The sequence below is a fragment of the Macaca mulatta genome, chromosome 5, assembly GCF_049350105.2.
Source record: "Macaca mulatta isolate MMU2019108-1 chromosome 5, T2T-MMU8v2.0, whole genome shotgun sequence".
Taxonomy (NCBI): Eukaryota; Metazoa; Chordata; class Mammalia; order Primates; family Cercopithecidae; genus Macaca; species Macaca mulatta.
Genome location: NC_133410.1, coordinates 47,225,523 through 47,243,675, shown reverse-complemented (window position 1 = coordinate 47,243,675; position 18,153 = coordinate 47,225,523). Strand labels below are relative to the sequence as shown.

General features: G+C 37.0%; 1 protein-coding gene across 15 annotated transcripts in view; it reads left to right on the top strand.

Annotated features, from left to right (window-relative positions):
• Window positions 1–18,153, top strand: part of CORIN (corin, serine peptidase) — a 261,847-nt gene that overhangs the window by 89,088 nt on the left and 154,606 nt on the right. For all 15 annotated transcript variants that reach the window (XR_013417836.1, XR_013417837.1, XR_013417835.1 and 12 more), the window contains exon 4: window positions 3,379–3,586. Coding sequence is in view for 9 of the 15 variants with exons in the window: in XM_078003367.1 (XP_077859493.1) it covers window positions 3,379–3,586 (208 nt within the window). In the remaining 6 variants the exon portion in view is untranslated. The remainder of the gene's footprint in view (window positions 1–3,378; window positions 3,587–18,153) is intronic.

The window sequence follows — 18,153 nt, the reverse complement described above, 5'->3', positions numbered from 1 at the left end:
ATCTTGAATAGGAAAATAGTTGTACCTTTTTTTTTTTTTTTTGAGACAGAGTCTTGCTCTGTTGCTCAGGCTGGGGTGCAGTGGTGTGATCTCAGCTCACTGCCAACCTCCTCCTCCTGAGTTTAAGCAATTCTTCTGCCTCAGCCTCCCGAGTAGCTGGGATTACAGGTGCCCGCCACCATACCCAGCTAATTTTTGTATTTTCAGTAGAGATGGGGTTTCACCATGTTGGCCAGGGTGGTCTCAAACTCTTGACCTAGGTGATCCACCCGCCTTAGCCTCCCAAAGTGCTGGGATTACAGGTGTGAGCCACTGCAACCTTTATTTTCTTTTATAATTAGTATAATGATGCCTTCTCTATTTATTTTTCTGGGAGAGGTTTCTGGTTGAACACCAGTATTCTTTCTCCTTCATTTGTAATTGATCCCACTCCCCATTTTTATCTGGGCACATGTCAAACTGGAATAATCCTAGCCTGTCATGCAACTAGATGTGGCCATGTGATGAAGTTCTGGATAATGGGATATATGTGGAAGGGTCTTGTAGCAGCTGGAACTGTTCTTAAGAAATAGTAAGAGTGTGCCCTTGTCCTCTTTACTACTTCTCCACCCTTCTGTCTGGACCATAGGTTTCACTTTCTTGGGCCATGAAGTTAGGGCTACATAAAGAGCCTATGTTTCTGGCACCACGGGATCCAATTCCTGTCCTGGACCACTCATCTAGACTATTATAGGGCAGAGAAATTTTGTTCTGCTTAGAGCAATGTTATATTCAGTTTTCCTTCACTACAGCCAAACCAAACCTAACTAATACAACCTTAAAAGATAAGGGTAGAAGTGGTTTGTAAACTGTAAAGGGGTACTCAAATGTCAGATATTATCATACCTTACTCCAGATTCGATTTTGAGCTCTGCCTCTGAACTGGCTACTTTTCAACTTTCAAATCTTTTTATCACCAACAGCTGGATTAAAGTAGAATAAAATATATTCATCTATTAAATGATTATGTAGTTGTTAGTTCTTTAAAATAATCTCAGAACCACAAAAGTAAAGAAAAAGTGTTAGAATATTTCAGTACATTAATCTCCCTAATAAGGAGCTTATAAAAGTAGAAAAAACACCCCTAAAAGTCAGTAGGAAAAATCTTCCAAGGATATGAAACTGAAGACAAAATGCAAATGGTCCTTAAATATATGAAAAGGTGCTCAACTTCACTGGCAACAAGTTAAATGCAAATGAAAAATCACCCTACAATATAATTTCTCACCTATCAGATTAGCAAAAATCCAAAAGTTTGACACTGTTCTCTGTTGATGAGACTGAGAAAGCAGACATCCTCACACACTGTTGGCGAGAATGCAAAATGGTATTTCTCGACGATGGGGGAATTTGACAATAGCTGCCAAAATTCTGAAAGCATTTATCCGTTTACCTAGCAATTCTACTTCTGGGAATCTATTGTACATTTCAGGCATATGTACAGGTTACTTATTACAGCAATATAATAGCAAAAAGTTGAAAACATTTCAAATATTTATTAAAGGGAGGTTTTTAAAATAAATCCCAGTACAACATACAATGGAATGTTATGTGGCAGTAAAGGAAACAATGAAGCTCTCCAAATGCTACTATGGGAAAATTCCTAGGATTTTTTTTTTTTTTTTTTGGTGGTGGGGAACGGAGTCTTGCTCTGTCGCTCAGGCTGGATGGAGTGCAGTGGAGCGATCTCGGCTCACTGCAAGCTCCACCTCCCGGGTTCACACCATTCTCCTGCCTCAGCCTCTGGAGTAGCTGGGACTACAGGTGCCCACCACTATGCCCCGCTAATTTTTTGTATTTTTAGTAGAGACAGGGTTTCACCGTGTTAGCCAGGATGGTCTCAATCTCCTGACCTTGTGATCCACCCACCTCGGCCTCCCAAAGCGCTGGTATTACAGGCGTGAGCCACCACGCCCGACCCCTAGGATGTTTTCTATCTTGCATTTTTCAAATGATCTCTTAATATTCAGTGGTTTCTTTGGCTAGATGGAGGGAATGAGCCTTTTGTTATTCAAATATGGGCTTCCATCAAAGGCATAAGCCCAAAAGCTGATAACCTCTAAATAAAATAATATAATTGAAACTGATAAAAAGATGTGGTCAAAATAGATGGGTGTATTACATATTACTATAAATACAGACCTTGTGATATTTCATTATATGCTTTTTAGCTTCTTCCTCTCATGAACTATTAAGAATTATCTTAAGAACTATTTTTAACATAATCCTCTACATTAGCTCTAAGTAATGGAAATTACTCAGAAGACATAGTTTCAGATCTGAAATTTATACATAATGGCTATGCACCTCTAGGCAGATTTCTTAGCCTTCTAAAAATTGAGTTTTCTCATGTATAATATAGATATGATTTCATATAACTAGGCCTTGAAACTGAGGTAATTGTGAATAAGAGAATCTTGTTTAAACAACAACAATAAAAGCAATGAATCTTTATACAGACAAGAGAATACCAAATAAAAAAGAAAATGTAGAGACTCCTAAAATCCCATCATATAACGTACATCAACATTTTTGTTTATATCGGGTCAACCAGGCAAATATCTGGCATGAAGACATTGGAAAAGCCATGGATGTAGTTTTGCCCAAAAGAGCCAACTATGGGCGACGATAATATCAGAGGCTCTGAGCTGCTCCTGAACTGTTGACATAGACAGGATTACAAATCTGTGCAAAATTGTGTTTTTAAAACAAGATCATTGTATATAAATTGTTTTGTGACTTCCTACTTTTATTTATTATATTATGAGCATCATCCCATGTGATTAGTCTTCTGAAGCATCTTTCATGTACCTAAATATTCTATTGTTTGTTCCATATATTTAGAACAGTACTTTTTGCTGAATATTTAGATGATTTCTATCTTTTAAAAAGTGTAAACTATGCAAAGATCAAGATCCCCGTAGATAAATCCACATTCACAAATATGATTATTTCCTTAGGATAAATTTCTAGAAATGACTTGACAATGTCAAAGAATTTGCACGTTGAAAAGATTTTTTTTGGATCCGTATTGCCCTGCCCTACTGGGATCCAAAAGAAAAGGTGATTACCAGTTTATATGCCTACCAGCTATGTATGCAGAGTATGTATTTTCCACACATTTTCCCAGGACACGAATACTCTTCCTCTGTAAGTATTTGTAGCTTGATTTCATTATCCTACACATATACATACTTACATGCACATATGTGTATGATTGCATATCTAAATTCTTTCTTACAGTAAGTATACTTTATCTTATAAACAAATACTAAATGAGTTTGCAAACATCTGCTCCTGATGTGTCCACTCTTAAATGTGCTTGTCTTTACTTCCCAGGTGCCTGCATGAACATCACCCACAGCCAGTGTCAGATGCTGCCCTACCACTCCACACCAACACCTCTCCTCTCAGTTGTCAGAAACATGGAAATGGAGAAGTTCCTCAAGTTTTTCACGTATCTCCATCGCCTCAGTTGCTATCAACATATCATGCTGTTTGGCTGTAGTCTCGCCTTTCCTGAGTGCATCATTGATGGCGATGACAGGTATTTGGGAACCCAAATTATTCAGTGATAAGAGTTGGTTATAGCAGAAGTATCCTAGGAGAAAAAAAAATTATCCAAATGATTCCCTTTCATTTTGGTTGTTATTAAAGGAGTAAAAAAAACCCCACATTAGTCATGGCTAGTTCTAATTCTTTGAAAATGGAAATGTTTTGAAAATCTGGAATAATTTTATTTATGGGAAAAAATTATTCACAATGTTAGATTGATGCTATCAGAGGAATACCATAATAGCTGTTCCAGTGAGGATAGACAACACACTCAAAGGGGTGATAAGAGAGTTTCTTGAAGAGACTATTTATGGAGCTGTGGGCAGGGTTAAGAGAACAAGTAAGTGATAGGAGGCACCAGGATCTCATGATACGGAGATATAGTTCCACCACCCAAGATGGAAGGGGAATAACGGCCAGTAGCACCTAGAGAGAGTTGTATCTATGGGTGAAGGATCTCGGACAGGCCAGGTGCTATGACCCTAGGCAGAGGAGCATGGCCGCTGCCAACCCTTCAGTCTTGCAGTGAGAGAGAAGGAGGGATAAATACCCTGACCTCACTTACCTCCCACCCTCCCATCTGCCAGTGCCTCTCACCAAATGAAGTCATCCACAACCAGAGGACAAGGGTGCATAATTCATGTGAGCATGGTGGATGAGATCCAGAATTTCAACTAAATCTCATCAGTTCAAAAGTCCCAAATCTTATACTTTAAAGCAAGTATCAACCATACCTAGATGTTGGATGGTTCTTCCACTCAACACTGGGAGGCAGAGCAGGGCGAGAAGGGCAAAGTGTAGACACAGAGAGATAGACAGAGGCTCTCCAGCATGATATCAAACAGGATCAGGGAAAATTTCAATAAGTACATCAATCAAAAGTATGTCATGGAATTTTTGGAATATTAAGTATACACCTAAAAAAATTTCAAACATGTGTTACTTATTCACACATAACACCAATTATTTTCTGAATTAAAATGTTACAAAGTTTTGGAATAGTAATACAAGAATAAGTTTCATTTTTTCTGTGTGTTTGAATTCTTATTTATGTTAAATTGGCAGATAAAATTGCATGCATTTATTGTGTAAACATGATGTTTTGAAGTATACATACATGATGGAATGGCTAAATCTAGCTGATTAACAAATACATCACCTCACATTGTACCATTTTTGTGGTAAGAACACTTTACATCCATCGCCTTAGCATTTTTTAAGAATACTACACATACACACATACATATATACACATATGTGTGTACATATATATACAGACACATACATATATGTATGTGTGTATATATGTGTGTATACATGTGTATATATACATTCATATGTGTACATATGTGTGTATATATGTACATATTTGTCTATATATACATACAGACTTAGAGACGGGGTCTTGCTGTATTGTCCAGGCTGGCCTCAAGCTCCTGGGCTCAAGCAATCCTCCTGCTTCAGCCTCCCAAGTAGCTGGGAGTGTAGCCACACACCACTATGACCACCTAAGAATACAATATATTTATCAATAACTATAGTCACTATATAAAAGATCTCTTTAACTTATTCCCCCTAGGTAACTGTAATTTTGTGTCATTTGACCAACATTTCCCCAATCTTCACCCTTGAACTTCCCTAGCCTCTTTTAACCTTTATTCTACTATTTCAATTAGATCAAATTTTAAATATTTTATACATAAATGAGATCCTGTGGTATTTGTCTTTCTGTGCCTGACTTACTCCGCTTAACAAAGTGTCCTCCAGGTTGATCCATGTTCTGGCAAATAACAGGATTTTTTCTTTTTTATGGCTGAATAGTATTCCATTGTATATGTGTGTGTGTGTGTGTGTGTGTGTGTATGTATCACATTTTCTTCATGCATTCATTGGTTAATGGATACTTAGGTTGATTCCATATATTGACTATTGTTCCATTGTCTCTCTCTCCCCCGCCTTCCTATTCTGGGAGACACAGTAATATTCAAATTAGGCCAATTAACAACTCTACAATGGCCTCTAAGTGTTCAGGTGAAAGGAAGAGTGGCATATCTCTCACTTTAAATGAAAAGCTAGAGATGATTAAGCTTAGTGAGGAAGGCATGTTGAAAACCAAGATATGCTGAAAGCTAGGCCTCTTGCACCCAATGGTTAGCCAATTGTGAATGCAAAGCAAAAGTTCTTGTAGGCAACAAAGAACTTTTGCTTTGTAGTGCTACACCCGTGAACACACAAATGATAAGAAGGCAAAACAGCCTTATTGCTGATATGGAGAAAGTTTTTGTGGTGTGGATGGAAGATCAAAACAGCCACAACATTCTCTTAAGCCGAAGCCTAATCTAGAGCAAGATCGTAACTCTTTAATTTTGTGAAGTCTGGAAGAGGTGAGGAAACTGGAGAAGAAAAGTTTGATGCTAGCAGAGATTGGTTCATGAGATTTAAGGAAAGAAACCATCACCATGACATAAATGTGCAAGATGATGTAACAAGTGTTCATTTAGAAGCTGCAGCAAGTCATCTAGAAGATTTAGCTAAGATCATTGATAAAGATGGCTACACTAAACAACAGATTTTCAGTTTAGGCAAAACAGCTTTCTACTGGAAGAAGATGCCATCTAGGACTTTGCTAGCTAGAGAAGTCAGTGCCTGGCTTTAAAACTTCAAAGAGGGACTGACTCTCTTGTTAAGGTCTAATTCAGCTGGTGACTGTAAGTTGAAGCCAATGATCTTTTGCTGTTCCCAGAATCCTAAGGCCATTAACAAGTATGCTAAATCTACTCTATTCATACTCTATAAGTGTAACAGAAAAGCCTGGATGACAGCACACCTGTTTACTGATAGACCAATGGAATGGAATCGAGGTCCAATAAATAAATCCATGTCTTCACAGCAAACTGGTTTTTGACAAAGGTGCCAAGAACACTCAATGGAGAAAGGACAGTCATTTCATGCAATGGAGAAAAGACAGTCAATAAAGGGCAATAGGGAAACTGCTTTCTGATTATTTTGAAGCCCACTTTTGACACCTACTGCTCAGAAAAATACAAATTTCTTTTAAAATATTACTACTCGCTGACAATGCACCTGGTCACCCAAGAGCTCTATGGAGATGTATGAGGAAATGAATGTTATTTTCTTGCCTGTTAACAAAATATCTCTTCTGCAGCCCATCAATCAAGGAATAATTTTGACTTTCAAGTCTTATTATTTAAGAAATACATTTCATAAGGCTGCAGCTGCCATAGATAGATTGTGATTTCTCTAATGGATCTGGGCAAAGAAAATTGAAAACCTTTAGAGAATAATTTACCATTTTAGATTCCATTAAAAATGCTTGTGATGCATGACAGGAGGTGAAAACATTAACATTAACAGGAATTTGGAAGAACTTGATTCTAACACTCATGGATGACTTTGAGGGATTCAAGACTTTAGTGGAGAAAGTAACTGCAGAGGTTGTGAAAATAGCAAGAGAACTATAATTAAAAGTGGAGCCTGAAGATGTTACTGAATTGCTACAAGCTCATGATCAAACTTGAATGGATGAGTAGCTTTTTATGGATGAACAAAGAAAGTGATTTCTTGAGATTAAATCTATTCCTGGTGTAGATGCTGTGAACGTTGTTGAAATGACAACAAAAGATTTTGAATATTACATAAACTTATTTGATAAAGCAGTGGTGGGATTTGAGGTTTTGATTTGCATTGCCCTAATAATTAGTGATGTTTAACACTTTTTCGTATACCTATTGGCCATTTATATGTCTTCTTTTGAGGAATGTGTATTCAGGTTTTTTTTTTTTTTTTTGCCCATTTTATCATCAGGTGGTTTGTTTTCTTGCTACTGAGGTGTTTGAGTTCCTTATGTATTTTGGATATTAACCCTTTATCAGATGTATAGCTTGCAAATATTTTCTCCCATTCCATAGGTTGTCTCTTCACTCTGTTATTTCCTTTGCTGTGCAGAAGTTTTAGTTTGATGACATCTCATTTGTCTACTTTTGCTTTTGATGCTTGATCTTTTGGGATCATTTCCCAAAAATCATTAACCAGGCTATAGGTTCCCCCTATGTTTTCTTTTAGTAGTTTCATAGTTTGGGCCCTTACATTTAAGTCTTTAACCTATTTTGAGTTCATTTTTGCATATCCTATGCAATAAGAGTCTAATTTCATTCTTCTGCATGTTGATAGGCAGTTTCCCCAATGCCATTTATTGACTGTCTCTTCTCCATTGCATGAAATGACTGTCCTTTCTCCATTGTGTGTTCTTGGCATGTTTGTCAAAAACTAGCTTGCTGTAAAGGCATGGATTTATTTATTGGATCTCAATTCCATTCCATTGGTCTATTCGACTGTTTTTATACCAATACCATACTGTTTCAGTTACTATGTGTATTATTCCAGTCTCACACTGCTATAAAGGACTGCACGAGACTGGGTAATTTATAAATGAAGGAGGTTTAATTGACTCACAGTTCTGCATGTCTGGGAAGGCCTCAGGAAACATAATGGTAGAAGGGGAAGCAAACACATCCTTCTTCACATGATGGCAGGAGGAGAAGTTCCGAGCGAAACAGGGAAAAACCCCTTATAAAACCATCAGATTTCATGAGAACTCACTCACTATCACAAGAACAGCAACATGGGGGTAACTGCCCCCATGATTCATTACCTTCCACTGGATGCTTCCTATGACAAATGGGGATTATGGAAACTACAATTCAAGATGAGATTTAAGTGGGGACACAGCCAAACCATATCACTATGTTTTGTAGTATATTTTGAAGTTAGGTAGTATGATGCCTCTAGCTTTGTTTTTTTGATCAAGCTTGTTTTGGCTATTTTGTCTTTTGTGGTTCCATGCAAATTTGGAGATTGTATTTTCTGTTTATGTGAAAAATGTCATTGGTATTTTCATAGGAATTGCATTGACTCTAGATCACTTGGGTAGTATGGACATATTAACAATATGAATTCTTCCAACCATGAACATCCATATCTTTCCACTCATTTGTGCCTTCTTCAGTATTTTTCAGTGTTTATACTTATAAGTGTAGAGATCTTTCACTTCCTTGTTTATTCTAAAGTGTTTTTCGTAGCTATTGTAAGCAGGATTGGGTTTTTAAAATACATTTTTCAAGCTGGGTGTGGTGGCTCACGCCTGTAATTCCAGCACTTTGAGAGACCAAGGTGGGCAGATCATGAGGTGAGGAGATTGAGACCATCTGGCAAACACGGTGAAACCCCGTCTCTACTAAAAATACAAAAAATTAGCCGGGCACGGTGGCACGTGCCTGTAGTCCCAGCTACTTGGGAGGCTGAGGCAGGAGAATGGCATGAACCTGGGAGGCGGAGCTTGCAGTGAGCTGAGATCGCACCACTGCACTTCAGCCTGGATGACAGAGTGAGACTGTCTCAAATATATATATATTATATATATAATACATACATATATATTTTTTTCAGTTTTCTGTGTGTGTATAGTACTACTGATTTTTTCATTTATTTTTGTATTCGGCTACTTTACTGTATTTGTTTATAGATCTAACAGATTTTTGTGTGTGTGTGTGTGTGTGTGTGTGTGTGCATGTGTAGTCTTTAGGGCTTTCTTTAAGGTTTTCTATATATGTAAGGTCAGTGTTTTCTGCAAACAGGGACAAGTTAACTTCTTTCTTTCCGGTTTGGATGGCTTTTATTTCCTTCTCTTGCCTAATTGCTCTGAGCAGGATTTCTAGTGCTATGTTGTATAAAAGTAATGAGAGTGGGTATCCTTGTCTTATTTCAGATCTTACAGGAAAACTTTTAAATTTTGTCTATTGAGTATGATGTTAACAGCTTTATTATGTTGAGGTACTTTCCTTCTAAACCTAATTTGTTGAGTATTTTTATCATGAATAAATGTTGAATTTTGTCAAATGCTTTTCCTGCATCTGTTGAGGTGATCATATGTTTTTGTCCTTCATTCTGTTAATGTGATGTATTATGTTTATTGATTTGGTTATGTTGGGCCACCCTTTCATACCTGTGATGAATCCCATTTGATCATGGTGAATGATCTTTTTAATGTGCGTTTGAGCTTTGTTTGATAATATTTTGCTGAGGATTTTTGCATCAATGTTCATTAGGGATATTGGCCTGCAGTTTTTTGTTTGTTTGGTTTTTGTTTGTTTGTTTTTGTCTTGCTTTTATCTGGTTTTGGTGTCAGAATAATGAGTTTGGAAGCATTCTCTCCTATTCAATTTTTTGGAAGAGTTTAAGAAGAGTTGGTATTAGCTCTTCTTTAAATGTTTCATAGAATTTAGCAGTGAAGCCATCAGGTCCTGGGCTTTTCTTTGATGGGAGACTTTTATTACTAATTCAATCTCCATACTCCTTATTAGTCTGTTAATATTTTCTGCTTCTTCATAATTTAATCTTGGTGGGTTGTACATGTCAAAGAGTCTACTCATTTCTTCTAGGTTATCTAATTCATTGGCATATAATTGTCATACTAGTCTTCATGGTCCTTTGTATTTCTGTGGCATCAGTTGTAATGTCCCCTTTGAATTGCATTTTGAAGTGCAAATAAATTCCATGTTATTTGTACTGATTTAATTAATGTATAAAATATTCCCAAAATAGGGAAAAAGCATTTATTATTTTAAATGGAAAAAGCCTGCATTGCTATAGTGTTGAGGTAGGATAAAAACAGTAGATTCTGAATCGCAGAAGTAACTAAAGAACTGTTACCCAGTGGCATTCAGGAAAATGTTTTGTTGTAAACTATCAGTTGCAGGTGTTTTCACAGTATGAAGAGAGAGAAGAGCTGTTAGGCTTTTCCCATGAATGAAGATATGGGGTGGTAGTGAAGAGGCCCTTTATGTTCCTAGACTGCAGTAGTATAATACTGTGGTTGTGAGCGTATCCTAGGGCTGCCATAGCAAATGACTACAAAATCTGGGTGGCTTAAACACAGACATTTATTCTCTTCCAGCTTTGGAGACTTGAATTCCAAAGTCTAGCAAGGCCATCCCCTTCTTCTGGGGCTCCAGAAAGAATTCATTTCCTTCCTTTGCCAGCTTCTGGTGGTTTCAGATATTCTTTGACTTATGGCCAAATCGCTCTTGCCTTTGTCTTCGCCTTCACATGGTGTTCTCCTCTGTATGTCTGTGTCTTCTCCTCTTTTGTCTCTCATATAGACACTTGTCATTGAATTTAGTGGCCACCCATACAATCCAAGATGACATCTTCATCTCAAGATTCTTATTACATCCACAAAGACCTTTTTTCCAAATAAGATAATATTCACAGGTTCCAGGAGTTAGGACATGAACATATTTTTGGGAGACCAGCATTCAACACACAGTAGTGGTTGAGAAAGCAAGCTCTGAAGGCAAATGCAGCAGCTCCCTCTTATGTGATATGGATATAGTAGTGGTATTTACTTTACAAAGTTAGTATGAGGATTAAGTAATAAAACATGCTTGGAACAGTGCCTGGCTCTTACGAAGAAACGTCATCAACAGTTATAAAATACTGGATTGAAAAGGACAGGTAGTACTAGTGAAATATGAAGGTTATTCATTAATAATTATTAACTAATTATAAGGTATTAATTACTATGAAAATATTAATTTATTAATATTCATTAATTATTAATGAATGAGCATTCCTGACATATTCTAAGTATTACTTATTAATTATAATATTAATTATCAGTTACTTATTTATTAATATTAATTATTAATAGAATAAGTATTGCTAACATATGGTAAGTATTCTAAGTATTGAAAGGTTGCAAAGAATGTAGAATACTATATGGATTAAAACAAAACTAGGTAGACTACATAGGGCTTCTGGAGCTAGATGTCAGTTCCATTTCTGCTTAATTTTTCATAATTTCACTTACATCTCTTTGCTTTAATTTCTCTATAGGCTCTTGTATACACATAAATAAGATAATAAAATAAAGTTCATTCAGCTTCCAGGAGTCTCTAAATTCATTTCGATCATTATCCTGATTGTAATTCAATCTCTACTTGAATATTGTAAATTTTTACTTAAGCTACTTACAATTTTCAGGGCACTTTTAGGTACAATTTGCTTTTCCCCTGACCTGATAAGTGTGCTAATACGGTAATTTTTTACTTTCTATTTTAATGGAAAATGATATCCATTATTATATTAATTTTCAAGTATCCTTTGGGGACTTATTTTATTTTTTATTATTGCATTTATTATTATTATTTTTTGAGGCAGAGTCTCGCTCTCTTGTTAAGGCTGGTGTGTAGTAGTGCGATCTTGGCTCACTGCAACCTCCACCTCCTAGGTTCAAGCAATTCTCCCTGCCTCAGCCTCCTGAATAGCTGGAATTACAGGCACCCACCACCGTGCCTGGCTAATTTTTGTATTTTTAGTAGAGATGAGGTTTCACCACAATGTCCAGGCTTGTCTCGAATTCCTGACCTCAAGTGATCCACCCGCCTCAGCCTCCCAAAGTGATGGGATTACAGCTGTGAGCCACCACTCCTGGCTCTGCATTTATTATTATATTTAATTTTATAATTGCACTTTCAGACCAATGCTTCTTGCTGTCACTTAGTGTATGTGTGGGATCTGCAAGCTAAATTTAATAAGCAAAGTGAGTTCAGAGAAGTAAAATGTATTATAAAAATAATTCTAATGTCAAATATAGTTTTCTTTTATATTTCATTATTTTGGATCATTCATCATACTAATTTCCTCTGCTAACCAAACAATGAAGATTTGCTTGTGTTTCATCCTAGAGACAATACCCACTTAATACTATTTAAAACTTAATTTAAAAGTATTATAATGGTATGTGTAAATGTTATAATTTTTAACCTGATTCCTTTGAGACCTCAGATTCTCATCAACTTGAAATGAGATTTTAACTTTAAGAATTTGATGTGTCAGTTATTTATTTTTCCCTCTGACATACTGATTGGCCACTAGGTCCTAAACAAATATTCTTAATATCTAGAGCAATTATATAAAAAATTTACGTAGCAACATGACTGAGATTAAAAATTTCACCTGAAGCATGGGAACTACATGTTTTCCATCGTGTATTCAGTTTTCCATAGTATACTATAGTTTTCTTTAGTGTACTTAATCCTTGTAGGTTTTCAGTGAGAACTAAATGAGTTTCCTCAAATGAGCTTCTTGAAAAACACCATACTGTTACCCAAATTTTATATTATGTGTGTTCACTGAAGATTAAAGAATTTCATCTGGCAACTGCAGAGAATGCGCTTGAAAGTTTGGGGGCAGATTACATTTGATTCAAAGCATAGCTCTGTCCATTGCCAGTTTTAAGTCCCTACCATAGTTTCTGAAGCCCTTTTTGCTTCTCTAGTGTCATAGACCTGGCTCCAGTTGCAGTGACCTTCCTTTCTACCTCTCAAAAATGCCAACCTCTTTCTAGCTTCCTTTGCGTATAATGTTCCTTTTACCTGGTAGCATCTTTCTCCTCACACTAAGCCCTCTTTTCAGAAGATATCTCTGCAGAGAAATCTCTGATCATACTCAATAGGGCCTGTTATCTTTCACCATGGCACAGTTATATCCCCTTTTGCATGTTTATTGCCTTTCTTACTTTATAAGCTCCACAGTGGCAGAGAACTTGTTGACTTTGCACACCATTGTATACCCATTGTTCAGAACACTGCCCAGCACATAGCAGGTGCTCATTAAATATTTAAGTAAAGGAATAAATGAACTCTTCAATCAGGGAATCCTCCTAAATGTCTAGGTTAATGAGAGTTCAAAATATGTTGACTGTAGTTGTACTACACTTTTTGTATAATTTATATGTTCCTAAAATTTTTGCATAAATCAAATTTTGTATATATTTTAAAGGAATTGAAACTTTAAGGTGACTTGGATAATATTTCCAGAGATAATTTAGCTTCTTTCTGAAGCTCCTGAGCTTCTCTTTTTAAAATCAGGCAACACTGATGATCTGGTTGGCAGAATAACCAGCTAAAAGATGTTACATTAACTCTCACTTCTCCATCACTGTTAAAATCCTGGACCTAATGGATAAGGAATCACTAGATTGTGCCTGAAGACTGGCTTGGCAGCTCTGTGCTTCTTCTTAATATTAACTCATATGTACTCAGTTAAAAAGACTTTCTAATTGAAAATTTTAGCATTAAAGTTTATATAAAGAACAGAAAGAAAACAACAATAAAATGTCTAATGTCTAGAGGATACTGACGAGAATAGCGATTGAGAATCTGTTCATGTGAAGAATTCTTGAGGGAACTGGGAGTGTGAACCTCTGAGGGCGTACCATGGCCATTCTCAAATGTTTCTGGGCCATGATATGGAAGGCGGAGCATACTTTTTCTGTGTTCTTCCACAGGGCAAGCATATTAATAGAACTAGTAATTGAAAGTCATTGAGGAGTAAATTCCTACTTAGCTAAAGGAAGAATTTTATGGATAATAAACTTGTGTAAATATAGAATTGTCAACTCAGGAAATGGTGAGTTTGCTACTACTGGAGGTATTTAAACCAACTGATGAGAACTTACTGGAGACCCTAGGGTAAGGAATCCAGCATCATAAGGTTAATTGGTTTTTCATTGGGTTGAGAGGCAGGTCCATTTACAGTGGCCCAAGGCACTGATGAATAAGGAACTCTAAAAACTCATGAAACAAGATGAAGAAAATTAAATTTGGCATAGGTTTTCTCAAAAACACTCTTATGTTTGCTTTGAAATACTAATCAGAGAATCTTCTTGAAGGTTTTGGGGGGCATGGTGTTGACATATGATGGATCATATCCAGTAGCAACAACTGGCCACCTAACTGCCTTCAGAAAGAATGGGCCAAGTTAACTGCAGGACTTCTGGTTTACTAAGTTGAGTTTGCAAATTGGGACCCTGCTACCTAAAGTCCTGTTTCTCTTCAGTGCAAATCTCAGTTTCTCACCCAAATAAATATTAAACAACTATTTAAAGGGTATCACCCTGGGAAGGAGCTAGGTCATCTGCTTGACCCCTCTGTGTCTTAGGTGGATTGGTCTTTGCTTAAACAGTTCATGGTAGAAAATAGAATTTCAGGCTCTAGGTGTTAAGTTACATATATCCCAAATTGTTTCACATTTGGGAATAAATGGAAACATTAAGGAATTAAATATTTTCATATTTATAGTTTTTTAAAATGTATATAGATCAGTAGTCAAGCAAAAAGAATGAGCATTGTTGCTGTTACCAAAGAAATATTCTGAAAGTCATCTGCTGCTTACTTTCCTGAATTTATCTGCTAACTTGGAAACAGCAGTCAGGTACATGAGTTCTGGCAACCTGGCTGTTTAGGTGGCTGGTTGTAGCAAAGTTCCCTTTTCAACATCATACAACACTGGTGACTTAGTTGCTTTTTTGGCATTATATATAAAATATGAAGTGATAGATGAGGTTTCATTTTATGAGCCAAAATGGCTCAAAGCATAGGTAAGATACTGTCATATAATTCTGATTACTTTCATTTTACAAAGATGTAAAGCTAGAGAATCAGGCCATGACAGATAAAATATATCTAAAAATGCCTTGTCATGTTACTGACAGTGTCACAAGCACACACATTTCATCAAGCTCTGTGCAGTACCTTTCTTCTCAATAATTCATTGGTATTATGTGTTGGGGGAAGTCAGGGACCCCGAATGGAGGGACCAGCTGGAGCTGTGGCAGAGAAACATAAATTGTGAAGATATCATTGACATTTATCAGTTCCCAAATAATACTCTCATAATTTCTTATGCCTATTTTACTTTAATCTCTTAATCCTGTTATCTTCTTAAGCTGAGAATGTACGTCACCTCAGGACCACTATTGTAAAAATTGATTGTAAAACATGTGTTTGAATAATATGAAATCAGTGCACTTTGAAAAAGTGCGATTTTCAGGGAACAAGGGAAGATAACCATAATGTCTGACTGCCTGTAGGGTCAGGCAGAATAGAGTCATATTTTTCTTCTTGCAGAGAGCCTATAAATGGATGTGCAAATAGGAGAGATATCGCTGAATTCTTTTCCCATCAAGGAATATGAATAATTAATACCCTGGGGAAGGAATGCATTCCTGGGGGGAGGTCTATAAATGGCCGTTCTGGGAGTGTCTGTCTTATGTGGTTGGGATAAGGACTGAAATACGCCCTGGTCTCCTGCAGTACCCCCAGGCTTTTTAGGGTGGGGAAAAGATCCCGTCCTGGTAAAATTGAGGTCAGACCAGTTTTCCACTCTCGAAACCTGTTTCCTGTTGTTTAAGATGCCTATCAAGACAGTATGTGCACAGCTGAACATAGACCCTCATCAGTAATTCTAATTTTGCCCTTTGCCTTGTGATCTTTGCTTTGCCCTTTGCCTTGTGATCTTTATTGCCCTTTAAAGCATGTGATCTTTGTGACCTACTCCCTGTTTGTACACCCCCTCCCCTTTTAAAGTCCTTAATAAAAACCTGCTGGTTTTGCAGCTCAGGCGGACATCACGGACCTACAGATATGTGATGTCACCCCTGGAGGCCCAGCTGTAAAATTCCTCTCTTTGTACTCTTTCTCTTTATTTCTTAGACCAGCTGACTCTTAGGGAAAATAGAAAGAACCTACGTTGAAATGTTGGGGGTGGGTTCACCTGATAATTATGTGGCTCTGATTAGAATCTATAAATAATACTTGTTATTCAATTCATTTGAATATCCATATTTATGGCACCATTTTATAATGTGTAAAAAAAATCAAAACAGCTGCAAAATAATTAAACAATTGCACATTTCTTCTGTGATCTGTTAATCTCTCATCACCTGGGCCCTGGTAAGTATGCCAGATATTAATGAGAATCAGGAATGTGTTGGTTAAAAGAGAATGGAATTTTATATTCTCTTTCAGAGTGGCTGTGTCATTTTTACATTATTCATGCCCATCTTAATTCAAACTGTGTTTATCTGTTAGTATTTTCTAAGTTTCTCTATTTTAAGAGTGACACACTACTATTGACATAACAAACAAGACCCTCAGTCTGTGTAGGCTTTTCATTTATAACACTTTTACTGACATTTAACTATTACATGGGCATTATTTAAAGGTTGAATAGTGCGTGTAGAACCTGCTGACCTGAAGTGGAGGGGACCTCGTGGGCAGGTAGTGTGAGCTTTTGTATACCCCATTAAGTTGGGAGTTAAGTTCCCCTCCCAACTTCGCTACTGACAGCTTTATCTCAGACAGGAATCACCTCTGCATGTGATTCATTTACTTATTCAACAGATAATTATGGAGTGCTGACTGTGCACAGCAGGGATAGAGCTGCAAATGAAATAAACAAATATCCTTGGCTTCACGGAGCTTATGTCATGTCGGTGAGAGATAGGCAGTAAGCAAATAAATAGACAGATAATAAATATTCATTTAGCAGATAGTGATAAGTGCAATGAAAATATCAAAGCAGGGGAATGGAGAGCTTTGGGAGGGTGGGAGTATGGTGATAAGAGGTGCAATTTTAGGCAATGTTGCTCAGGAAAACTTACTGCAAACTTACATTTGATCCATGAGGATCTGGAAGTCTGGGAGGTGAGGGAGAGCCAGATATACTAAGCATCATGTCATAATTGATTGAAGTGGGAAAAGAGGTCATGATGGGATCAGTACTGCAAGCAGTTACTGTTGCCAAGGTAAGGAGTATTAGTGGCGGGGGGGCGCTGATGTAAGGGAGGGATAGAGGGTCTTACTAGGAACTAGCTCTATCTCAGCTCCTGGTATCAGTTTATTCAACAAAGATACCTGGAAAATTATCAATTTATTCCTTTAGCAAACACTTATTGGTGCCTATAATGTGCCAGGCACACTGCTAGATGCTGGGTTATGGAAATGAATAAAACATACTACTGTCTTCAAGGGACTCAGCATAATAGAGGACCAGACATAAACACAATTAAATTGCTGTAAAATGTGATCAGTTTACAAGGCGTGGAGCTAACACAGAGAAAGGAGAGGAATTCATTTTATCTGGCATTATTAGGGAAGGCTACTAGCAGGGAGGAGGTAACTGCTGAAATTAATTTTGGAGGAAGAAGAAAAATATACCATGTAAACAAGGTGGGGGAAAAAGGCAATTCAGGTGGAGTGACAGCCAGATCTACCGTATATTAGAGAGAGTACAGCTGGCTTAATTTTTCTAGAAAATACAATGGGAGAGAAGGGAAAATGGATTGGAAGGATTTTTAGGAAGTAATATTGGCAGTATTTAGTGATTATTTGCATATGAATGGCTAAGTTGACTGGAAGGCAAAGGCTTTTGGGCTTGGAGACTTAGATAGATGGTATTACCACCAAAAAAATAATGCATATGCAGTCAAATGCTCTACCCCTGAGCTATACTCCCCGACAAAATAATGTATATGAAGGAGGAGTGGTAGAAGTAGTGGAGAAGGAGTTAATATTGAGATCATTTCTTATGTTGATTCAAGAAGTTCATGGCAGTAATTTTCTTTTGAGTGGAAATGAAAACAACTTTCCTTCTGTAGCAGATAACATGATTTAGACTTTATTCAGTGGTGTGCTG